Here is a 25,794-nt window from a genome sequence, read left to right on the forward strand (position 1 = left end):
CTGGGATACATTTCATCCGGGCCTGGAGATTTATCTACTTTTAAGCCTGCCAGACCACTTAGAACCTCCTCCCTTTCTTTGCTAATTTCTTTAATTATATCATAGTCCTTCTTCCTGATTTCCATACCCACATCGTCCCTCTCACTTGTGAACACCGACACAAAGTATTCATTTAGAACCCTACCTACGTCTTCCGGTTCCACACACAAATTATCACTATGGTCCTTAATGGGCCCTACTCTTTCCCTAGTTATCATCTTACTCTCAATGTACTTGTAAAATAACGTTGGATTTTCCTTTATTTTACTTGCCAATGTTTTTTCATGCCCCCTTTTTGCTCTCCTAATTTCCTTTTTAAGTTCCCCCCTACACATTCTATACTCCTCTAGGGCTTCTGCTGTTTTGAGCCCTCGGTATCTGCCATAAGCCTCCCTTTTCCTCTTTATCCAATCCTGTATATCCCTCGACATCCAGGGTTCCCTGGATTTGTTGGTCCCACCCTTTATCTTTACTGGAATATGTTGACCCTGTGCTCTCCCTATTTCCTTCTTGAATGAGTCTCACTGCTCTGATGCAGATTTACCTAAAAGTAGCTGCTCCCAGTCCACTCTGGCCAAATCATATCTGATCTTATTAAAATCAGCCTTCCCCCAATTTAGAACTCTGATTTCTGCCCCACCCTTGACCTTTTCCACAACAACCTTGAATCTAACGGAGTTATGATCACTATCTGCAAAATACTCCCCCATTGATACCTCTACCACTTGCCCGGTTTCATTCCCTAAAATTAAGTCCAGGATCTCCTCTCTTGTAGGGCCTTCTACGTCCTGGCTTAAAAAGCTTTCCTGGATGCATTTTAAGAATTCCGCTCCCTCTAAACCTATCACACTATGACTAACCCAGTTAATGTTGGGGAAGTTTAATTCCCCCACTATTACTACCCTATTATTTTTACACTTCTCTGAAATTTGCCTAAATATCTGCTATTCTATTTCTCTCTGACTGTTTAGGGGCCTATAGTACACTCCCAGCAATGTGATTGCTCCTTTTTTGTTTTTCAGTTCTACGCATATGGCTTCATTTGAGGAGCCTTCTAACATGTCATCCCTCCTTACTGCTGTAATTAATTCCTTGATCAATATTGCGATACCCCCTCCTCTTTTACCTCTTTCCCTGTCTCGCCTGAAGACCCTATATCCTGGAATATTGAGCTACCAATCCTGCCCCTCTCTCAACCATGTCTCTGTGACAGCAATGACATCATACTTCCATGTGTTAATTTGTGCCCTCAACTCATCTGCCTTATTCGTCAGACTCCTTGCATTAAAATAAATACCATCCAACCTTGCCAAACTCCCTTGTGCCTTAACTGGCCTATAATTACGATGCCTTCCAGGCTCACTTGCTCTCTCTTCTAATTTTGGCTGTGCATCTCCCCCTGCTGAACCGCCTCTCAGAATCTCATCCCCCTGCCAAGTTAGTTTAAACCCTCCCCAACATCACTAGCAAACCTCCCCGCAAGGATGTTGGTCCCATTTCGGTTCAGGTGCAACCTGTCCACCTTGTACAGACCCCACCACCCCCAGAAACGGTCCCAATGTCCCAGAAATCTAAAGCCCTCCCTCCTGCACCATCTCTCCAGCCTCATTCATCTGGACTAACCGCCTATTTCTGTGCTCACTAGCACGTGGCACCAGAAGTAATCCAGAGATTACTACCTTTGAGGTCCTGTTTTTTAATCTGCTCCCTAGCTCCCTAAATTGTGCTTGCAGGAACTCATCCCTCTTTCTACCTATGTCGTTGATACCAATATGTACCACGATATCTGTCTGTTTGCCCTCCCCTTTTAGAATGTCCTGCAGCCGTTCAGTGACATCCTTGACCCTGTCGCCAGGGAGGCAACATACCATCCTGGAGTCACGTCTACGGCCGCAGAAATGCCTGTTTGTTCCCCTTACTATTGAGTCTCCTACCACTGTTGCCCCTCCCCTCTTTTCCCTCCCCCCACCCCATGCAGCTGAGTCACTCACAGTGTCAAGAACGTGGCTGCACTCCCCAGAGGAACCATCACTCTCACTGTTTTCCACGCAGAAAAACGGTTCTCGAGCGAGATGCACCCTGGGGATTTCCTGACTACCTGCCTGACACCTTTCTTCTGTCTGATGGTCACCCATTCCCTCTCTGTCTGCACTTCCGTAAGCTGTGGTGTGGCCACGTCTGAAAACGTGCTATCCACGAAAATCTCAGCCTCGTGGACGCACCTCAGCGCCTCCAGCTGCCGCTCAAGCTCCGAAATTTGGAGCTCAAGTAGCTGCAGCTGGTGGCACTTCCTGCACACGTGGTCAGTCAGAGCGCAAGGAGCGTCTAGGACTTCCCACATATTGCAGGCAGTACATAACACGGGACTGAGCTGCCCTGCCATGCCTCTAGTTTAAAAGAAAACCCTTACTTTAAGTTACATACAGTAAAAAAATGTTAAATTATTTATGTACTTCAAATAAAAACTAGAACTCTTACCTTTCCTTAGCTTAATCTATTTTAAACTGGAGAAAAACACTTACCCACTACTCACCAATCAGCTCTCACCTTTGTGCTGACGTCATTTTTTGATGCTTCCCTGCACTCACGCTGGTTCTGATCCCTCCGCCACTCCCTCGTGCTGTCTTGTGATGTCACTCTTCACTCCCAATGTGCCTCGCTTTTATTATGCCCCTTCCTATCTCCAGTACAAAACCCTTGGAGATCTCTGTGTTCATCTAATTCTGGTGTCTTGAGCATCCCCGATTTTAATCGCTCCACCAATGGCTGCCATGCCATCAGCTGTCTAGGTCCTAAGTTCTGAAATTCCCTCCCTAAATCTCTCTACCTCGCTCTTCTCCTTTAAGTCAGTCCTTAAAACCTATTTCTTTAACCAAGCTTTTGGTCACCCATCCTGCTGTCTCCTTATGTGACTCAGTGTCAAATTTTGTTTGATATGAAGTACCTTGGGGTTTCTTTTACTACGTTAAAGAGGGTCTATAAATGAATGTTGGTGCTGCTGTTGTCATAGATTGTTTAGATTTGCTTTGGGCTAGAAGGTGGAGAGTTTATTATGCACAAGTCACTTTAGATGAGAGTCCTTTACAGTATGAAGCTAAAATATATTGGACAGTCAGTAATTACGCTTGAAACTCTGGCCAAATGCAAAATTTGCTCGAGAGAATCATTCCAAAGTTTCAGTCGTTTCTAACTGATAACTTGGGGATTTATTAGCTCAGCTTTTATTTTGCAATCCAGAGAATACAAGTTCAAGTCCCACCAGGGCAGTTTGTGAATCTGATTTTGGTTTAAAATATCTGGAATATCGGCATGAATTTTCATCACCGAGGCGGGTAGGAGGTGTCAGGAAAATTCCCGGCTCGGCCCCGCCTGCCTCGGGAGAGAGGAGCCGCAAAGGAGGGATCTTCGTTGCTGTGGGGAGTGCGTGGGCTGGAGTCAGGCCAGCCAGCTCGAGAAGGAGGTCAGAGGCAGCCACAGGGGTGCCAGGTGCCAAAGCCAGCTGTTTAGAAGGGCAGCCAGAGTCTTTGTCTCAGTTAAAATAAAGACACAAAGGGCCTCCAGCCCTCACCTATCACACCTCCTCACCCCCGACACACTCCCTATGCCCTATCCATGCACCCCCCATGCCCCCTACCAACCCCTTTTGGCTCCTCATACATCCTAAGCCAAGCTATGACCAGCCCCTCACCCACCTCCTATGGTCCCGGAATTGGGACCAGTCCGCCATTTTTAAAGGGCTCCTGAGTCATTCCAACTCGGTGAAAATTCAGCCCATAAAGCTGGTATCCATAAAAATTACCTTGAAACTACCGGATTGTTGTGAAACCTTGTGGTTGAATGGTAAATGCCTTCTGAAGTGGCCTCGCAAGCTGTTCAGTTGTATCAAACTGATGCAAAGAATAACCAGGCCAGTGATTCAAAACACTGCCTCACCACCACTAAGGAGGGCCAATAATTATGGCCTTGCCAGCGACACCCATTTCCTGAGAATTAACAAAAAACACAAAGGAAATCATTTTTCATGTTTCTCTTACCCTGACTGCTCTCCTGATGGAGCCGATGATGATGGGTTTGGTAGGAGGTGGTTTGGAGTCAGGATCTTCAGTCTCATCTTCAATTTCCTCTGACCAGGGATCCATCAACTCGATATCCTCCTCTCCAAATATGAACTTCTTCCCATTAAAATCTGGCTTCTCATAGGCCACCCAGCTAAAGATGATCAGAACAAGGCCACAGGTTTTTTTTCAGATGTTTCTTTTGTAAAATGTTTCTTTTTACAATCACCTGAACTCTCAGTGATGGGATCCACTGCAAATGCAATTGCTTATTCCATCTCTCTGTCTATCTTGCATTGCTTTAGGGAAAAGGAGAGAGAGGACCAGGTCGTGTAAAAACGGCATTGCCAACTTTGATTGGAGATATTTTTATCACATGACCTCCCGCCCCACCCCCCCCCACCATTGGTCGCCCTCACGGTCACTCCGTCTTCCCCTGGTTAATTATCTGATTGGATGATTCTTGACTGTGAGTCATACTGCCTTATCCATCTCCCAAATTTTTGAATTAATAAACAAAAGCGTTTAAAGAAAATGAAAAACATGCAGCATTTAAAAAAAAACACCCCTATGATTTTTCTCCGGGGTTTCTCTTGCAGCATTGTTCTGGAGATTCTTCTTTAACAGTTGGAGACTCCAGGACAATCCTGGAGGGGTTGGTAACCCTAGATACAATTAAGATTGATAGTGTTTTTCACAATGTCATAACTCTCATCACCTATTCATCAAACACAGACCAACATTCCCTTTACTGTGATGGGCCACTAGATGCCCCTTCAATATTTACCAAACTTTTGGAATTCTGCTATTGTGTCTCTCTCTTTTGCAAAGTTCCTCATTTCCTCTCTGAGTCTGATGCTTATTGGGTTAGAGCACGCAGGGATCCTCTGGAAGGCCATGTGATTGATCCTTTTATTTCCATGCATAGGAACAGGGGAAAGTAATTGGTCCCCTGAACCTGTTCTGCTGACATTCAACGAGATCATGGCTGATCTGTGGCCTAACTCCATATACCTGCCTTTTCCCCATATCCCTTCATACTTTTGGCTAACGAAAATCTAGTGAGCTCAGTTGTAAAATTAACAATTGATCTAAGCATCATTTGCTGTTTGTGGAAGACAGTTCCAAACTCCTACCACCCCTTGTGTGAAGAGTTTCCTAATTTCACTCCTGAAAGGTTTCCCTCTGATTTTGTGACTATGCGCCCAATCCAAATTCCCCAAATAGAAGAAATAGTTTCTCTCCATCTACCTTTTCTGTTCCCCTGAATATCTTGAAAATGTCGATTAAAAGTGCAAGAGCAAAATGCAAGAGCATGAACAGTGAATTCAACCTACTGATTGGAGGCTAGGGGATCCCAGCCCTCTCCTTCCCTGGCATTTAATGTGTGCATTTTCCAGAATGGTCACAGGATAACGTTCTGAAGCGGGAAGCCTGGCCAATTCTTTCCCATTGTCAGCAATGTAAGCCATCCACCCCTCCCAAACAACCAGTCTACTGGTACTGAAGCCAACTGTAGCCCTGACTGTAGTAGTAGGGTGTGGTACTTACAGGGTTAATGTGGGACTGAGTAAAGTACCGCCCACACAGTGATGTAAGAAGGCACATGACCCAGAGCCAGTGTCAGTCTGGAGAGGGACAAAGATGTGAAAAAACCTAGGGTGGATTCAGCTCCATACCTGTCCCTCTACTATATATGTTATATAGTTACGAGTTGTTAATAAAGACTTGCTTATAATATACTCAAGACTACGAAGCCTACTTCATGTTTTCCGAAGCAGGATTCTTCATGGCAGCAGCATCCGGATCAAAAACCCTTACCTCACAGGAATTAAAAACTAAGGAAAAGGGCACCTTCAACGCTTTTGAACTGAAACAAGCTCCCAACTGAAGCTACAGACATGGAGAAAATTCAGCAGAAAGAAAAAGCCCCAGCGAGAGCAGAGCTTGGGAGCAAAAAGTTTTACTCCAGCATAAGACTCCACTAAATCTCCCTTGGAAGTCCAGCTGCTCTGGCTGAGATCAGCTAATTTGCTTCTGATCCAGGCTCGAATCTATCTGTATGGTTCAGTACTAGAGTGACTGAGTCATGAACAAAGCTCATCAAGATACATGGGGGGTTAAATTCACTGTTGTCTGCCCCCTCCTTCCAAGTAGCTTTACTCCCCCATGGACAAATAATGCAGGTCCAAGGAGCCAATGGAGGTCCATTGTGCTTCAGACCCCATCACAGTGAAGCCAGGGCTGCAGGAGGAGGCAGCAGCAGTTAAGTCTTCAAACCAATATTGCAGCAAGAGACCTGAAGCAAGCACCGAGTCGCGTACTTTCATATGCAGGTGGCCTAATCACTGTTTCAGCAGTGTGGGGGAATCAAGGATACCTAATTTATCCTTTCGCAATATGGTAAGCCGTGCACTTTCAGGTCAGACAAGCCAACACTTCAAACCCTTTATTCTGGAACCTTCGAAGGCAGTGTGGTACCTGAAAAATGAGTGCTACACACCCCAATTTAACCCCCTTAAATGTTAACAACCAATTTTAAATGTATTTTTTTACAACAAGAAAGAGAAGCAAGGGGAGAAAAAAAGAAATCGCTGGAGCTGGAGGATTAGTAGTTACACACCCTCCAAAAGATAGTATGGCATTGACCAATTGTGAAATGTTTGCATTGGACTTACCATCCTCGAATAACTCTCACTGAAATCACAGCAGGAAAAGGCCATGATGTGCAATCAGGTACATCGCAACTAATTTCTCTCTGAAAGCCGGAGAAGTTTGGCTTGTCGTAAATGATGATCTAAATCATGAGAGATAGGAGATCGAAAAGAGTCAGAAGTTGAGAGGAGTTGATCTGTTCCACAGACAGAACCAATGACAGGCGTCATCACTCACTTATAGTTAAGCTTGTGAATCTTTGCTCATCGCAAATGACATAGAATTACATAAAATTTATGATACATAAACAAGCCATTCAACCCAACCAGTCTACATCAGTGTTTATACTCCACACCAGCTTACTCCCACCATTCCTTTTTTAACCCCATCAGCATATCCCTCTATTTCTTCCTCATATACTCATCTAGCTTCCCCATAAATGCGTTAATTACTGCATGTGGCATGTGACACGAGGGTTATAACGTTGCGAAGAGTCCCAGTAAACCTGAGGCTTGGGAGAGTTTTAGAAGTTAGCAAAGGACAAACAAAAAATGCATGAAAGGGAAGAAAATGAATTAGAGTAAACGAACAAGAAATATAAAAACAGATGGTAAAAGCTTCTACAAGTATGCAAAAAGGAAGAGAGTAGCAAAAATAAACATTGGTCCCTTAGAGGCTGAGACAGGAGAAATTATAGTGGGGAATAAGGAAATGGCAGAGGCATTAGACAATCTTTGTATTTGTCTTCACAGTAGAAGACACACAAAGCATACCAAAAGTAGTGGGGAACTAAGGGGCTAATGAAATTGAAGAACTTAAAAGTAATTAATATTAATCAATATTAATTTAAGGGGAGACAGTGGTGTAATGGTAATATCACCAGACTAGTAATCCAGAAGCACAAACTAGTGCTCTGGAGACATGGGTCCAAACCCTACCATGGCAGCTGGTGGAATTTGAATACAATTCAATAAGTCTGGAATTAAAAGCTTGTCTCAGTAATGAAACTATCATTGATTGTCATAAAAACCCATCTGGTTCACTCATGTCCTTTAGGGAAGGAAATTTGCCATCCTTACCAGGTCTGGCCTACATGTGACTCCAAACCCACAGCAATGTGGTTGACTCTTAACTGCCCTCTGAAATGGTCGAGCAAGTCACTCAGTTCAAGGACAGTCAGGGATGGGCAACAAATGCTGGCCTTGCCAGTGACGCCCACATCTCGTGAAAGAATGAAGAAAAATATCAGTAGAGAAAAAGTACTAGAGAAAGTAATGGGATTAAAAGCTGACAAATTTCATGGACCTGGTGGCCCACATCCTAGTGTTCTAAAAGAGATGGTTGCAGAGATGGTGGATGCGTGGTTGTGATCTTTCAAAAATCCCTAGATCCTAGAATAGTCCTAGTAGTATTCAAGAAAGCAGAGAGAAAACAGGGAACTATAGGCCAGTTAACCTGACATCAGTCATGCAGAAAATGTTGGGAATCCAAGTAGGTTAATGAGACATTTAGAAAATCAAAATATGATTCGGCAGAGTCGACATGGTTTTATGAAAGGGATATTGTACTGAACATATTTGACAAATTTATTAGAGTTTTTTTGAGGATTTAACTAACAGGGTATTTAATGGGGAGTCAGTAGATGTAGTACATTTGGATTTCCAAAAAGACATTAGACACAGAGCCATATAAAGATTATTACACAAGATAAAGGTTCATGGAGTTGGGGAATTATATTAGCATACACAGAAGATTGATTGATGGACAGAAAGCAGAGAAGAGGAATAAACAGGGCATTTTAAAGTTGGCAGGCTATAACTAGTGGGGTGAGGCCACAACCAGGGTTGAGGCCACTGCTATTTACCATCTATATCAACGACTTTGATTAAGGGACCAAGAGCAATGGATCCAAGTTTTTTGATGATACAAAGTTGGGTGGTACAGTAAGCTGTAAGGAGGACAAAGTCTTGCTACAATTAGACAGGGTTTTGTTGAGACTACTCCTGGAATACTGTATACAGTTCTGATCTCCATACCATAGGAAGGATATACTTGCTTCGGAGATGGTGCAGTGAATGTTCACTAGATTCATCCTAGATGAGAGATTGTCCTGTAATTTGTCAATAAATGCTGGCCCAGCCAGCGAAGCCCACATTCCGTGAATGAATAATAAAAAAAAATGAGAAATGATTTCACTGAAACATGTAAGATTCTGAGGAGGCTTGATAGGTTAGATTATGAGAAGTTGTTTCCCCTTGTTGGAGAGTCTAGAACGAGGGGTGGCGTAATCTCAGGATAAGGGTTCGAGCATGTGAGATGGGATGAGGAGGAATGTCTTCATTCAGAGAGTGATGAATCATTGGAATTCTCTACCTCAGAGGGCTGTGGATGCTCAGTTGTTGAATCTATTCAAGGCTGATGTAGGTAGACTTTTGGAATCTAAGGCCAGAATATAACACTCATTGAGCGGGTGCGCGCCCGACCCGAACGAGCGTAAATTGAGACACGATGACATCAGGCGAGCATCCCAATGTCATTGCGCAGTCACGCGATATTTCAGTCTGTAGGCATGGGCGGGAGTCAGCAGCGTGCCCGCCAACAATTATAAGAACTGTTAAGGCCATTAAAGTTATAATTGAATTAAATTTTTCGTGAAAAGGCCAAGTGGCCTTTGCATTTTTTAGGAAACCTCATCCACAGGCGGGATGAGGTTTCCAACAGCAAATAAAAGTAAAATAAAAATGTTTACATTTCATTAATAACATGTCCCTGCTCATGTGACAGAGTCACATGGGGGGACATGTTTTATAACATTTTAAAAATCTTTATTTTTAACTTTTCAGATCTACATCTCCCTGAGGCAGCTCTGTACCTCAGGAAGCTTTTCCAGCACGCACTTGCGCCCATGCGGATCTTCTGCCCTGCTGTGGGGCGGAAGTCCCGCTCGGCCCTCGTTAATGAGCCGTGCAACGCTTTATCTCTATGGAGCTGGTCGGGCCTGGAGCAAGTTGGCTTCACACCGTCATGATTTCCGGCAGGATTGGGTGGGGGGGGAGGCATGCTGCCTGCCCCCCCCTGTAAAATTCAATCCATTAACTCAATTTCTCTTTCCACAGATACTGTTTGCTTGATTTAATTGGCAGCTCCAATTCTTTTCACTTGAAGGACCAGTTTTGTCCCATTGTGAAGATCTGTCCGCCTGATGGTACTGTGTAATTTATTCATATGTTCCTGGAGACTCATCACCGCATTTGCGTGAGGGTGTTGCACGGCTGCTGTTTTGCTTTAATTCTTACATGACATTAGTTGGAAAGGATGAAGCTGAATTGTTTATCTAAGATTGATTGAGCAAGTCCTTTAATCCGTGGAGCAATTAAAACATCACCTGAGTCATAGCCAGGAAACTTGTTTTGCTCTAATTAGAACTGTCGCTTCTAATATTTCTCAGTGTGTCAGGAGAGATACGTAAATAATCTGATTTTGTCCATTGAATTACAACATAGGAACAGGCCATTCTGCCCAACTAGTCTATGCTGGAGCTCATGCCCCTTACAAGCTACCTCCTGCCTTACTTTATCTCACCTTATCAGCATATCCCTCTATTTCTTTCTCCCTCATGTGCTTACTTAGCTTCCCCTTGATATCTATGCTTGAGTATTGCTGAAAAAAAAGAGACATGCTATCAAAGCTTTTCGTCTTGCACTCACCAGGACAGCTCACAAGAATTTTCCAACAGTAATGGGCAAGGCCATCCCTGAGGGGGTTGTAGAGCCTGGGGCAAATCACACTGCATGGACTCCCCCGTAACATTTTTAGACAAGTTTCCGCTGACGGATGGGCTCCTGAGCGTGTGTGCGAAAAGGAGAACCAGCAGCGTCCCAGCTACTGAGCAGTTGGTTACAAGCACGGACTGCACTATTGACTGTGACAACTGTGTCGCATGTAAAACGACACCTTGCTTCCAAGGCTGAACACAATTGTTGGCTCTCCTTTCATTAAGGAGAAATCCATGATCCCTATGGGATTCCATTAGAACATTTTTACTAACTCAGCCCACATCCCAACTGGAGAACAATTTTGATCAGTTTTGGTCCCCTTAACTAAGGAAAGATATACTGGCATTGGAGGCAGTCCAGAGAAGGTTCACTAGGTTGATCCCGGGTATGGGTGGATTTTCTTATGAGGAGTGGTTGAGAAGGTTGGACTTGTACTCATTGGAGTTTAGAAGAATGAGAGGCGACCTTATTAAAACATAAGATTCTTAAGGGGCTTTACAGGGTAGATGCTGAGAGGTCGTTTCCTCTGGTGGGGTGGGGGGTCTAGGACCAAAGGGCATAATCTCAGAGTAAGGGGGCACCCATTTAAACCAGAGATGAGGAGGAATTTCTTCTCTCAGAGGGTAGTGAATCTATGGAATTCTTTACCACAGAGGGCTGTAGAGGCTGGGTCATTAAGTATATTCAAGGCTGGGATAGACAAATTTTTAATCAGTAAGGGAATCAAGGGTTATGGGGAAAAGGCAGGAAAGTGGAGTTGAGGATTATCAGAACAGCCGTAGTATCAATGAATGGCAGAGCAGACTCGATGGGCCGAATGACCTACTTCTGCCCCTATGCTCCTACGTCTTATGGTCCTATGGTCTAAGGTCGGAATTTTTCAGCCCCTCTCGCCAGTGGGATCTTCCGGTCACGCTGACGCGTTTGGGTGAGTGGAGATTTCAATGGCTTGCCGAACCTGCCACTGGGAGGGGTGGGGGTGGGGGGGGAGTTGGTGGGGGCTGGTGGGGGTTGGCAGAGAGGGCTGGAAAAGTTTGGCCTAAACGTCAGAGTGAGGACATTCACTGTGCTCAACTTTAAAAAAAAAATTACAAACACAATGTAATAAATAATTCGACTTTTAAAAAAGCGACAGTCCATCTTCCAACGTTAAGCAAATGTTCATTGCAAATGCTCACTGGAAGAAAAATAAGAAGCAGAGAGTTTCAATTGCCCGGGACCACAAATAAACACAGCAAGTGAGTGACTTACCCCACAGGTTGGACACTATGCACTGAATGCTGGCTTTAAAGACACTAACTAGTTTGGAATAGTTCATCTTGCCCCTCTGCATTAGATGAGAGTTGGAATAAAAGCTGCTCTGCCGCTGCCACCGAGGTCAACACTGCGGTCTCCAGGGGTGACAGACGGTGCTGAGCCCGCGTCGTGCTTCCGGCCACTGGACCTGCTGCCTTGACAGGGATTTATCCCAGTTCAGGTGGTTTTAACCTGCTTTCTCTTCTACCCTTTTATGAGTTTTGGAGAGGGGATACCAGCTTCGTTTATTCGCTTATATCCACCAGCTTAGAGTGCGAGAGACAGCGAATCAGCTGGTATGCACCTACAGACTGTATTACATCTGATGTCAAAGCACGGGGGTCCCCCCCAAAGTGAGGGGCCCAGGGATTCACCGTACCATAGGGATGGCTCTGGTAATGGGGGAACAACAATTTATATTGCATGAGAAGAGAGTGTTGATTGGTTGGCAAGTGGACTCTGATTGGTGGAGGCGGGTCCACCAATCAGAGTCCACTTGCCAACCAATCAAATGCTCTTCTCATGCAGTATAAATTGATGTTCCCCCATTACTGTTGGAAAATTCTTGTGAACTGTCCTGATGAATATAAGACTAAAAACTGAGACAGCATGTCTCTACTTTTCAGCAAAACTCAAGTTATGTACTACCAAATGACTATTCGTATATCTATGCTATTCGCTTTAGCTATTCCATGTGGTACCATGTTCCACATTCTAACCACTCTCTGACTAAGGAAACTTCTCCTAAATTTCTTCTTGATTTATTAGTGTCTAGCTTATATTTACGGCCTCTAGTTCTGGTCTCTTCCACAAGTGGAAACATCCAATCTATGTCTACCTATCAAACCTGTTCATAGGATCAAAGACCTTCATCAGGTCATCTCTCAACCTTTCTTTTTCTAGAGAGAAGAGTGTGGGGAATCACTGCATGAGTTTGAATATCGCTGGGATGAGGTTTGTTTTCAGTACATTGGCCGTTTGGGTGGAAGAATCTTTCAGCAACTCTCCACCTTCTGGCATCTGTCTGAAACTTTTAAAGCTTCTTCCCTTTTGCTTACCCCTTCCAACTCCTGTTTGGTGTCTGAATCTCAGCCCTCTCTTCCGTAAATTTCCTCTGGGAAATTTCATGACATGAATAGTCTTACTGGAGCAACCACACTTTGCTGAGAGAGGAAAAACTTGTCTATTCTTGTGTACAGGCTATAATTTTCTTAAAAAGCAGGGAATTTTCAGAGTATTTTGCAGAGGTTATTCAAAGCCATGAGCTTTCCTTGTAACACACTGAATTTTGCACTGGCTGATTGTATTCTACCTATGACCTGCTCAGACTCCTAAAGGCAGTTTTCAGAAGTGTTTAGACATTTCTGTCCATAATCATTCTTTTAAACTTCGGTTTTGTTTTAATCTAAATACTCATCCAGCTCCTCTTTATAAAAGGAAGTTGACTTACACAACAGTAAGTATTCCATTTGGCTCAATGATGAGAACATTCACCTGATGTCAGAAGGTATTGGGCTTACACCAAAGTCTACGCTGATAATTTGGTTCCAGGGAATATTGCGCTGTCAGAGGTGCCATCTTTCAGACACAATGTTAAACCGAGGTCCTGACTGTTAATTGTATAAATTAAGGTTAAGCTTAAACAGGTGGAGGGGCACTCATTGTATAATTACTTGTGCAAATATCCTATATTTGCCATTGGTTTACGGAACATCTAATGCATTGCTTCTTTGTATTAATAACACCTTTTGCATCTATAGTAGTGGCCAGGTGGTTAAGGCAATAGGTTAGAATTGCATTTGGGGTCTCCTCACACTATGTCCAAATCCTGCAGATTCTATTCCTGATTGACTTGAGTAGCTCACTTGGTTTGACATCTTCCTCTGGTTGGGAAGGGCAAGTGATCAAAATCTGTTCCAGGACTTGGGAGGTACGGAAATAACATTTATCTGGCTTGATTTTTTTTTTAGTCACAATACCCTTTTAAAGGAGTTGTTCATTTAGTTAATTTGTTTACTTGTTCATCAGTACTCAGAAGAGTATAAGAGACACTTCTCTTTCAAATGGGTTGATCATTTGTTTATTTTTATTTGTTTTCAAAAAGAGTATAAACACTTATTGATGCTGGTGGTGGGCTGTAGAGTTTAAAGATTTACATTTGTAATGTCCTTGTGAATAAATCCAAAACCGTAAGAAGTTTGGAGAAGTTTAAGACTATCTGCCTTCTCAGGCGGAGGTAAAAGATCCCAAGACACTATTGAATGAAGAACAAAAGCGACCTCCTGTTGATGTGACAAACCTTCCTCCTTCAAAACATTATCTATTGATTCACTCCACCTCTATCCATGGGACTTTGCTGTGTACAAACTGGTTATCACGTTTACCCACTAAATAACTGATGGCACTGTGATGACACTTCCAAAAAGTTATTGATTAGGAAGTCCTGAGCGGGTGAAAGGAACTATGATTCATTTTGATAAACTTCAGTTGCCCGTGGCTTGTATAAAATAGAATCTCTTTATCAAATATAAACATTTTGCATTTCCTGGTTCATAGTTCATTGCTCTTAACTTTTCGTTTCTAGTGGTAAATGTTTCTGCCATTTTTTTTCACTCATAGAATCTTACAGCAAAGGAAGAGGCCACTTGGCCCATTGTGCCTGATCCAGCTCTTTAAAAGCTATCCAATTTGTCCCACTCCCCTGCTCCTTTTCCAACAGCCCTGCAATTCTCTCCCAAGTATTTATCCTATTCTTCCTTGAATGTTATTACTAATACTGCTTCTATCATTCTTTCAGGATCATTTCAGATAATCATAACCTACTGCATAAAAAAAAATCCTCCTCATTAACCCTCTGGCTCTTTTGGCAATTACAATGAATCTGTTTCATCTGATTACCGAACCTTCTGACACTGGAAACTCCTTATTTACTTCTTCAAAACCCTTCACATCTCTCTTAAATGTTCCCTTATCTTTATCCGCTCTAAGGAGAACAATCGTAGTTTCTCCAATCTCTACATGTAACTGAAGTCCCTCATCCCAGGGTATCATTTTGGTCAATCTCCTCTGCACCCTTTCCAAGATTCTGACAACCTTCCTAAAATATGGTGTCCAGAACTATTTCATCGATTGAATTGCTCCTGAATTGAAGTGCATGCTGCACTGTGGATGCCATCACATGAATGACACAGATTGCATTGCCCATTCTGTTTAAACAGTTTTTATTTAATTCTGTCCTTTGGTTTATGACATGCGCTCCAGGGGCGGCGGTGGGCTAGTGGTAATATCACTGGACTAGTAATCCAGAGGCTCAGTCTAATGCACTGGGGACATAGTTCAAATCCCATCATGGCAAATGGTTGAATTTAAATTCAATCAATTAATCTGGAATTGAAAGCTAATCTTAGTAATGGTGACCATGGGATTGTCATCAAAACCCATCTGATTCACTAATGTCATTTAGGGAAGGAAATCTGCCATCCTTATCTGGTCTGGCCTACATTTAACTGTAGATCCACAGCAATGTGGTTGACTCTTAGCTGCTCTCTGAAATGGCCCAGTAAACCTCTCAGTTCAAGGGCAATTAGGGATGGGCAACAAATGCTGGCCCCGTCAGTGACACAAGTATTCCATCAAAGAATAAGGAATCTCTCTGAATGGCATCAACTTGTCTTCACAGGAACTACTTAATGGCATCAGATTATCAAGACTCTTGTTGGCTAAGGGTAGATGTTAACATGCACCTAGGCTATTTTTCTTTTAAATTGAGAAACATCTGTCATGCCGGAGACCACTTGCTTGAAGAATCATCATGGAGGCAAGGTAGATCAAAAAGTGGTAGTCTTGTTGGTAGTTGGTCTTGTTTCTTTTTGAAAAAAAACAGGTCCTGAACGAAGGGGAAACTGATGGGATGGGTGGGATGTTGCAGGGGGAAGGGCATGTTACTGGGAAAGAATGAGCCAGAATAGAAAATAGAGTGATGAGTCGGGGTTTTCACACAACAAAGAGGGAGCAGGATGGTGTCACTGGGGCCCATAGAGGGTCATCAGATGAAATCTCCAAGGGCCGCTGACCCTTGTAGCATCAATAAAAGAAACAAAGAAAGAGGATCAAGGCTACTTGAAGTGCACCCAGGTGAAACGTACATTTAGTTTGAATTGAGCAGAGCTAAGAAACTTCCCATGCAATTTGTAATTCTTACCTTGCCAGGTCGTGGGTTAATTTTTCCCTGGTCCTTCGGTATGCGTTTCTGTAAAGCAAAATATATATGAAACTTTTGATTAATTAGAGCTGTTTCACAGTGAATGACACCAGCTCCTGTCAAGTGGGCACTGAGGGTTGAAATAGAGGGTGTGACTGTAGCATGCATAATCAAAGAATTAGCTTGGATGTCAAGAATAATTCTTCTCCCAGAAAATTGAGTAGACACACACACACACAAAATTTTTAAAAAAATCATTACTTTGCTTTAATCAGCTGCATCAACATTCCCTGGAGCCCCACTGATGGTTAAACCATTTAAGTCAAAAGAGCCTGGAGTGATAATTGGGATCAGTTAATTAATGCAAAATGGAACACACAATGGAAAGTAGGAGTGGCTGATATCCTGCTCAGAGTTAATAATCTCACTCAGGGCAGTGACCAAAATGGCAAAATTAGCCGTGATAAAAAGAAGATAAAAGGATTCCTGCTCCTCATTACAATCAAATGACTCATGTCAGAATGTGCACAGGTGAGGATGTTGTAGCAAGGGCAGGATTGGGCTCAGTGCTGATAGATTTCATAGACAAATGACCTGTCACCACTTACTTCTAGGTGGATACTTGAAGAATGGTCACTTAGATGAGGTACAGGAGGGTAAACATCTCTTATGTGGCCATAATCTATCAAGAGTTAATATCAGAGGGTACATAAAATGGACAATGAACCTATACACCCTCCCCTGATTTTTTTCCTTTGGAAAGCTTATAAATCTATCATAATAAACATTACTTGAATAGCCACTTAAAAGTAATTATCCTCTTAAAAGCTCACAAATCTGTCAAAATAAACAAGCACACATTCCCCTTGACAGCTGTGTCAACAAACCCTCCTGAGCAGAATCAATTAGAGTCTTTGAACACACCCAGAAGCTCAGCCATCTGGGAAAGCTTTGAAACAGCCAAACAGATGGCTGAGGTGAACTTAAAAGGGAAAATCAAAACAATGGGGACATTTCACACTCTCAGACCTGGATTTCAATATTGTACAATGCATAATAGCACTTTATCCAGTAGATAATGTACAATATAGGGTATAATGTATCCTAATGCATCTGAAGACTTTTCCACTTTTGCATTTTTAAAGCCCACCTGACGCACTTTGGCCCTGTGTCGGGACAGAAAATTCCAGCCCTTGGAGTTAGTTCCCAGGGACACAGGGGGCCAGAGGAGTGGCAGCCAATGGAGTGGCATGGGAATGGTAGAATGGATATGGGCTGGTTTATGTCAAAACATCTTGAGGGAAAATTGGACCAGAAAATGGAACAATGTAACCAAGGAACAGTTTCAAAATAATTCCCCTCCTTTCCTCCATTTCCCATTCCTATTTTCTTCCCTCCTTCCCTGAAAGCACTAAATTAAACTTTCGATTCTGACGGGGAGTAGAACAGGCAATAGATCATTGGCTGCCCGTTATATACCCTCGCCCGATTCTGATTGTGGATGGCATTCTGGGATGTTTCTGTATATGTGGAGTGCTGCAGAAATGCAAGGTCTCATTAGTTTTATTGCCTGTGTTTATTGAATAATGTCAAATCCAATGAAGCCATTTCATGGGGCAAAACTAACTCCATGTTCTGTCAGCATGTCTGCACTTTCCTCGAGTTGACATTGGTTCTACTCCTGGAGAGCAGTAGCTACAGCCTGAGTTTACATATGTAGGTATCCAGCTCCATAGAAAGAGTGGTTTGGTGACATATTTTTCAACATTGATAGAGTGCAGGTTGAAAATTCTCTAAATTCCACTGAACCTGTACATCAGAGCACAGGTATTAACTTGGGTACCCAAAGAGCATTCATCATTATGCAAACATGCATATATATATATATATATATATGTTGCTGCGTCTCACTAGGCCTTAAAACCACACCATTTTCATTAAATGTTTAGAAAAATTTGCATTGCCTAGAGAGGGAAAGAATCTTAATCATGATGAAATTTGTTACGAGTGAAAGATTTTATGCACTTTCTGGTGATATGTTTATGTTTAACTCCTTCATCACAGTGTGTCAAAAAATGGACAACAATGATTCAAGTCTTCAACGAGTCCCAAATATACATAAGTTACTAATGCTTGCTTAGATACCAGCTGGGATACAGGCATTACAGGGGTAAGTCAACCTCACTACCTCACCTATGTAGCCACTCTTTCTTTGGAAGCCTAGGGAATGAGTATCAAAAGACTATTTGATAGCGGGTGGCATCACAACCAAGCTGATCCTCTTCTCACCTAATGCCCAAACCCAAGTGATTTCTGACAGGAGTGACAAGATAGCCCTGGAAACTCTAGTGAACACCTTCCTGCCCGTCCAGGGACTCTGGAGTAACTATGGACTCTATTACCAACACACCACTCATAGACTGAGCTAGGAACTTGGTCTTTATGGGTCACTACACTAAATGATGCATTTCCTGGTCTGCAATCTAAGTCAGTTCTCCAGAATTGTCCTGGAGTCTCCAGGAATTGAAAACTGATCTCCAGGTTACTGGTCCTGAAGAAATATCATCACGCCATTAACAAAATTATGGTGGGGGGCGGTGGGGTTTCTCCTCATTCTTTGAACATTTTCACTTACTAGATACAAAAATATTGGAGGTGGGAATAAAAAACTGTTTGGTTGAAGTTGAGAATCATCCAATCGGGTAAAGAAAGAGTTCATTCATTTCTCAATCAGTGTGGCTGCAAGGGTGACCGTGTCAGGGCATGAGTGGCAAGAGTGTGGGGGTGGGGTAATTGATGACGGGTGGCCATGTGATGAAACCTTTATGAATACATTCAATGAAAGTAAGGAACCCTGTGTGATATGCTTTGTTTCTTGTTTGGAGGAAGGGATGCTCCCCAGACACCTCCTGATGCAGCTCTTTGACTGGCTAGAGATTGGGAGCAACACACGTGCAAAATATGAGCAGACCAGTCACCCAGTTAGCATTGGTCTTACCAACAGATACAATGTATTGATACCATGGCATGGATCCGATTAACATTATTGAGGCATTCAGACAAGGGGTATTGGGTCAAGTATGAGTAAGTGGTTGTTTCAGAGTTGGTGATATAAGCTAATGGTGTGCCCTAGAGTATGTGTTAGGACCTAGCTCATCACATACATAAGTAATTTTGGAATGGGCATGGAGGACCAATATCAAAAGTTGCTGAAGATATCAAATTAGAGGGCACAGCAAGTGTGAGGGTGGTGGAGGAAGACGAAGGAAGGTTAGGGGTGGGAATAGGCAGATTATTAGGAAAATGCACAGAATCCCTGTATAGTGATCAGGAATGGGAATTGTCAGGAAAAAACAGAGGGGATAAACTTTCTACTCACCCATGCATCTGGAAAAGCTGTGATTCTTCTTGGTTTTCCATTAGCAATTGCATGCTGTCCTAAATCAGAAGGTAAAGAAAGTCTGCTGGACTGAAGGTTCCTGCCAGTATCTGACAGACTGGAGTACCCAGTCATCAGCCTTTCAGAGATGCTGGAGGGCAGACTGGGCCTTCTAGTATCCATCAAACCCCCTTCAAACATGCTAGCAATGAAAGTTGTTGGTTGCTGGTCAGTGGCCATTGTTGTTGTGCCGCCACCTTCATATGACAAATTTCTGTGTATAAGATTTGGCAATGTAGTCGATGGACTTATTGAACTCGCAGTTATTGATTTCAGGCTATGATCCGATGAGCTAGAGAAAGGCTCTAGGGGTTTCTTATAGTTGGAGTACAACATGCTGTTACTAAGTCGAGACCATTTGTTTTCTGCACCAAGAGGCTCTTTGTTTTCTGAATTTGCATTGAATGCCAGGTTGGTCCTTCCCAGAAGACTCGATTGGAAAACTATGCTGTTCTCTGCAGATGCACGTTGGATGCCAATTCTGGGCTTCTCCTCGAGTTGCATCTTCATCATCTCCAGAGGGGTGAGAATTTCTTTTTTTGGAGTCTTTGAGAAATCTATTCGAGGGACTGGTGAAACAGGTTGGGAAGGGAGGCTTGGCAAAGGCTTTCCATCGGTAACCAGCATGCCTGACAGCTGCTGTGGTTTCTCAGCGTTTGGAGAAGATAGAGGATTCTTTGGATTGGTTTGATCCTCTTCTATTGGAGGCAATGTGGCAAAAGGAGGAGAGATGCAAAGTGTTCTCTGGTTTCTAGGACCTTTGTTACGACTCAAGAGCATTGGAGAATCCAAGTTACGAATGGCATCTGCAAACCCATCTATTTCTGATAGACCATCAGGGTCGTCTGAGACATTTGCAGGCCATTTCTCTCTTTGATTTTGAATGAAGATGTCAGTGGAAGACATTTCATTCTCTAGAATGAGGCTTCCAGTTGATTGGAGTTGTTGATCACCACTTTCCTCTTGTCCTGTCTTCTCGGATGTATACCGGAATGTCTGTGCTTGAGACCCTGGATTAACTATGATGGAGCTTCTGGCCTGGAAATCTTTTGAATCCTCTGCAGGATTTTGAACAACAGCACTTTTTGAATTGAGAAGAGGCTTTTCAGTGGTGAAGGAGTCCAAAGAGTATTTTAGAGTTTTTTGAAGTGACCCATTTTCAGAATTTAGGAGAGGGGATTTAATTGGCTGTGGTCCAGGGACTTGATCCAATGTCAACTTGGCAGGTACACTTTCCTCACTGATTGGAAAGAGAAGTGTTTTAGAAATAAGACCATTCTGATCAGGGTTCAGTTGATGGAGAGTATTTATCAGTTGAGCACGTCCAGAGGAATTCACATTCTGCAACACATCACCTCTATCAAGTTGAGACACTTTGCTGGGCTGCTGAGCTGAATCACTTCCAATTTCCCTGACGTACAGAACCGAATTCACGGTGCTGTGGCTGCCAATGTTTTCTGCGGTGCTGCTCTGTGTTGGATTGCCTGACAGAGGGAGATCACGTCCATTCACAACACCGCCTTCACCTGTAACCGATATTGCAGAAACTTTGTGTTTCGAATCTGCAATGCTCAGTCGCAAGAAGCTATCTGGCGATCCTGACATTCCACTCCTGGTGCCACTGGGCCCTCCATTACTCTGTTGCTGCACCCTGCTGTTTGAGGTAAGTGAGGAGTCAGGACTCCCCGCAATTTGAGAAGACACATCTGTGGAAAGGTGCTCAGCAGTTTCAGCTCCGAGTTGGCTGCTAGTGTTCATTGTCCCAAAGTTATCAATTCCCACTTTTCCTGTATTCTCTCGGTTGCTTTCTATGCCTCCTGCTTGCAGAACTGGCCGTGGCAAGCTCACCAACTTTAGAAGACTTGTTTTGCTGAAAGAAACATTAAATAGTTTGTTTTTAGAAAGTGTTTCAGCACAGACATTCAAAACACGAGTACGCTGGATTCAATGCTTCAAAGAGAAAGAACACTTTAATTTATTGAAAAAAACTATGTCAATAACCTGGGGATTTTTTCAGTGGAGAAGGGAATGCTGACAAGAGACCTGATAGTGCTCTTTAAAGATTATGAAGGGAATCTCTCGGGTACATGTGATGAAAATATTTCCACTTGCGAGGAATCCAAAACGAGAGACCATAAATTTATTAGTGACTCTGTCTGTAAAGACGCACTGTGTAATGAAACTAGGCAAGCTCAGTCCAAAGCACACAACGCCTGCTCATTCGACAGTAGCTCCTCAAACTCTCACACCAACCCTGTCCCTCCCCGAACTCTCACACCGACCCTCAGCCCCTCCCAAACTCTCACACCGACCCTCAGTCCCTCCTCAAACTCTCACTCCGACCCTCAGTCCCTCCTCAAATTCTCACTCCGACCCTCAGTCCCTCCCCAAATTCTCACACCGACCCTCAGTCCCTCCTCAAACTCTCACTCCGACCCTCAGTCCCACCTCAAACTCTCACTCCGACCCTCAGTCCCTCCTCAAACTCTCACACCGACCCTCAGCCCCTCCCAAACTCTCACACCGACCCTCAGCCCCTCCCCAAACTCTCACACCGACCCTCAGCATCTCCCAAACTCTCACACCGACCCTCAGTCCCTCCCCAAACACTCACACCGACCCTCAGTCCCTCCCCGAACTCTCACACCGACCCTCGGCCCCTCCCAAACTCTCACACCAACCCTCAGCCCCTCCCTAAACTCTCACACCAACCCTGTCCCTCCCCGAACTCTCACACCGACCCTCAGCCCCTCCCAAACTCTCACACCAACCCTCAGCCCCTCCCCAAACTCTCACACCAACCCTGTCCCTCCCCGAACTCTCAAACCGACCCTCAGCCCCTCCCCAAACTCTCACACCGACCCTCAGCCCCTCCCCAAACTCTCACACCGACCCTCAGCCCCTCCCCAAACTCTCACACCGACCCTCAGCCCCTCCCCAAACTCTCACTCCGACCCTCAGCACCTCCCAAACTTTCACACCGACCCTCAGCCCCTCCCAAACTTTCACACCGACCCTCAGTCCCTCCCCAAACTCTCACACTGACCCTCAGCCCCTCCTCAAACTTTCACACCGACCCTCAGTCCCTCCCCAAACTCTCACACCGACCCTCAGTCCCTCCTCAAACTCTCACACTGACCCTCAGCATCTCCCAAACTCTCACTCCGACCCTCAGCCCCTCCCCAAATTCTCACACCGACCCTCAGTCCCTCCTCAAACTCTCACTCCGACCCTCAGTCCCTCCTCAAACTCTCACACCGACCCTCAGTCCCTCCTCAAACTCTCACTCCGACCCTCAGTCCCTCCTCAAACTCTCACTCCGACCCTCAGTCCCTCCCCAAATTCTCACACCGATCCTCAGTCCCTCCTCAAACTCTCACACTGACCCTCAGTCCCTCCCCAAACTCTCACACCGACACTCAGTCCCTCCCCAAACTCTCACACCGACCCTCAGTCCCTCCTCAAACTCTCACACTGACCCTCAGTCCCTCCTCAAACTCTCACACTGACCCTCAGTCCCTCCTCAAACTCTCACTCCGACCCTCAGTCCCTCCTCAAACTCTCACACCGACCCTCAGTCCCTCCTCAAACTCTCACTCTGACCCTCAGTCCTTCCTCAAACTCTCACTCCGACCCTCAGTCCCTCCTCAAACTCTCACACCGACCCTCAGTCCCTCCTCAAACTCTCACTCTGACCCTCAGTCCTTCCTCAAACTCTCACTCCGACCCTCAGTCCCTCCTCAAACTCTCACTCCGACCCTCAGTCCCTCCCCAAACTCTCACACTGACCCTCACTCCCTCTCCAAATTCTCACACTGACCCTCAGTCCCTCCTCAAACTCTCACACCGACCCTCAGCCCCTCCTCAAGCTCTCACACTGACCCTCAGTCCCTCCCCAAACTCTCACACTGACCCTCACTCCCTCTCCAAACTCTCACACTGACCCTCAGTCCCTCCCCAAACTCTCACACTGACCCTCAGCCCCTCCCCAAACTCTCACTCCGACCCTCAGCCCCTCCCCAAACTCTCACACTGACCCTCAGTCCCTCCCCAAACTCTCACTCCGACCCTCAGTCCCTCCCCAAACTCTCACACCGACCCTCAGTCCCTCCCAAACTCTCACACCGACCCTCAGCACCTCCCCAAACTCTCACACCGACCCTCAGTCTCTCCTCAAACTTTCACACCGACCCTCAGTCCCTCCTCAAACTCTCACACCGACCCTGTCCCTCCCCAAACTCTCACACTGACCCTCAGTCCCTCCTCAAACTCTCACACTGACCCTCAGTCCCTCATCAAACTCTCACACTGACCCTCAGTCCCTCATCAAACTCTCACACTGACCCTCAGTCCCTCCTCAAACTCTCACACCGACCCTCAGTCTCTCCTCAAACTTTCACACCGACCCTCAGTCCCTCCCCACACTCTCACACCGCCCCTCAGTCCCTATTCAAACTCTCACTCCGACCCTCAGTCCCTCCTCAAACTCTCACACCGACCCTCAGCCCCTCCCCAAACTCTCACACCGACCCTCAGTCGCTCCTCAGGCTCCCTCACAAACTGAGGCAGTAAGTCTTCAAACTCACTCTCACATTCACTAATTCCTCAAACTCCCACACAATTACTTAACTCACTCTCAGGCACTTTCAGCAGCTCATCAGATGATATCCTCTAGAACTACGGTTCCCTTATCCCTTAAAGCCACCAACCTGGAAGTTCCCCTCCAAGCCACTCACCATCCTGACTTGGAAATATATCGCCTTTCGTTCACTGTGGCTGGGTCAAAATCCTGGAACTCCCTTCCTAACAGCACTGTGGGTGTACCTACACCACATGGACTGCAGCTGTAGCAGCTCACCTCCACCTTCTCAAGGGAAACTAGGGATGGACAATACATGCTGGCCCAGCCAGCGAAGCCCACACCCCATGAATGAATTAAAAAAAAACACGCAGAATATCAACTTCCTCTGACAGTGCAGAAGGTGCATTTTTCTGTAAGTTTGTTTAGACTATAGTTTGTGGCGCACCCTCCCAGCCTGGGCATCAGTGGGGGAACAGCTACTGCCTCAAGTCTCCACAGCCGCTGTAAACCTCACAATAAGCAGGTACCAGTAATCCCCACAGTGATGGTCCCATCAATAACACCCCTTCAAAGCACCAGGTTTCTAACAAAGTCTCCCAGCAGCAGAGTAAAACATTTACCAGAGAGCAGACCCAAATAAAATACTTTGGCTATTTTTTTTCTTAAAGAAATAAAAAGGTGTATTGTAGGTTTGTTTGTCCCGGCCAAGTGTGTGTGTGTGTGTGTGTGTGTGTGGAGCACCCACCTTTCAGTGTGTGGCTCGGGGATGTTGTCCAGGTTGCGGCTGTAGCCCGGGCCCCGCGGCTGGAGAGCTGTGATGTGTCCCTGGTGATGTTTCCAGCTCTCTCCTCTCCTCCCGCATCCCGGCTCGGGGTAATGACTGGAGTCACGGAGAGGCGTGCCCGGTACACCCGCCGCATTCCTGTGGCATTCCTCAGCCTGGGCAATGGGAACTGGCCCCGCAGGTTTCTCCTGTTCCGGGGAACGCGACTCTGCCATGGGCACCTGGTTGGATTCCGCTCTCCCTCTCTCTCTCTCCCTCCCTCCCTCTCCCTCTCTCCCTCTCTCTCTCTCCCTCCCTCCCTCCCTCTCCCTCTCTCCCTCCCTCTCTCACTCTCCCCCTCTCTCCCTCCCTCCCTCCCTCTCTCTCTCCCTCTCTCTCCCTCTCTCCCTCCCTCCCTCTCTCACTCTCCCCCTCTCTCCCTCCCTCCCTCTCCCTCTCTCTCTCTCCCTCCCTCTCTCCCTCTCCCTCCCTCCCTCTCTCTCTCCCTCCCTCCCTCCCTCCCTCTCTCTCCCTCCCTCCCTCTCTCTCTCCCTCCCCCACGGTCTTCCCCCTTGGTCTGAGTGATGGTGATGTGGTATTTAGTCCTGGCTTTATCCCGGGGCTGCCCTCACTGCGGGGGTAGGGGGGGTCACCGATCGACTCACACCCCCCACCCCTCCAGCGCTGAGCGGACTGTGGCTGGGTCAGGGAGGGAGGGAGGGAGGGAGGGTCACTGTGGGTTCCCGGAGCTGGGGTTTCACAGGCAGGGCAGCCTCCTCTTTTATCTGAGCGAGTGTATGAAGTGCCCTGAGCCCAGTCAGGGAGTTCCTGCTCTGGGAGAGAGGCAATGGGGGATCTGGTAAGGCGCGTTGGGTGTCAGGAATGTGGTGACACTGGATCCTTTCAGGGTGTGATCCCAGTCTCCCTGTCTCCGAAACTCGCGGCTCTGACACTGCCGAGCATCTGGCTCATTGGCCCCCCGGCCCGG

At 45.4% G+C, this 25,794-nt stretch overlaps 1 protein-coding gene across 1 annotated transcript in view; it reads right to left on the minus strand.

Moving 5' to 3' along the window:
- crybg2 (crystallin beta-gamma domain containing 2) overlaps positions 1–25,042 on the minus strand; it is a 54,956-nt gene extending 29,914 nt beyond the window's left edge. The window contains exons 1-5 of the mRNA XM_078566066.1: positions 24,789–25,042; positions 19,402–21,331; positions 16,023–16,070; positions 6,773–6,891; positions 4,074–4,248 (exon numbers count right to left, since the gene is read on the minus strand). Coding sequence (XP_078422192.1) covers positions 4,074–4,248; positions 6,773–6,891; positions 16,023–16,070; positions 19,402–21,331; positions 24,789–25,042 — 2,526 coding nt within the window. The remainder of the gene's footprint in view (positions 1–4,073; positions 4,249–6,772; positions 6,892–16,022; positions 16,071–19,401; positions 21,332–24,788) is intronic.
- Between the last annotated feature and the right edge of the window lie 752 nt (positions 25,043–25,794).

Source organism: Cetorhinus maximus, chromosome 21, assembly GCF_964194155.1.
Source record: "Cetorhinus maximus chromosome 21, sCetMax3.hap1.1, whole genome shotgun sequence".
Lineage (NCBI taxonomy): Eukaryota > Metazoa > Chordata > Chondrichthyes > Lamniformes > Cetorhinidae > Cetorhinus > Cetorhinus maximus.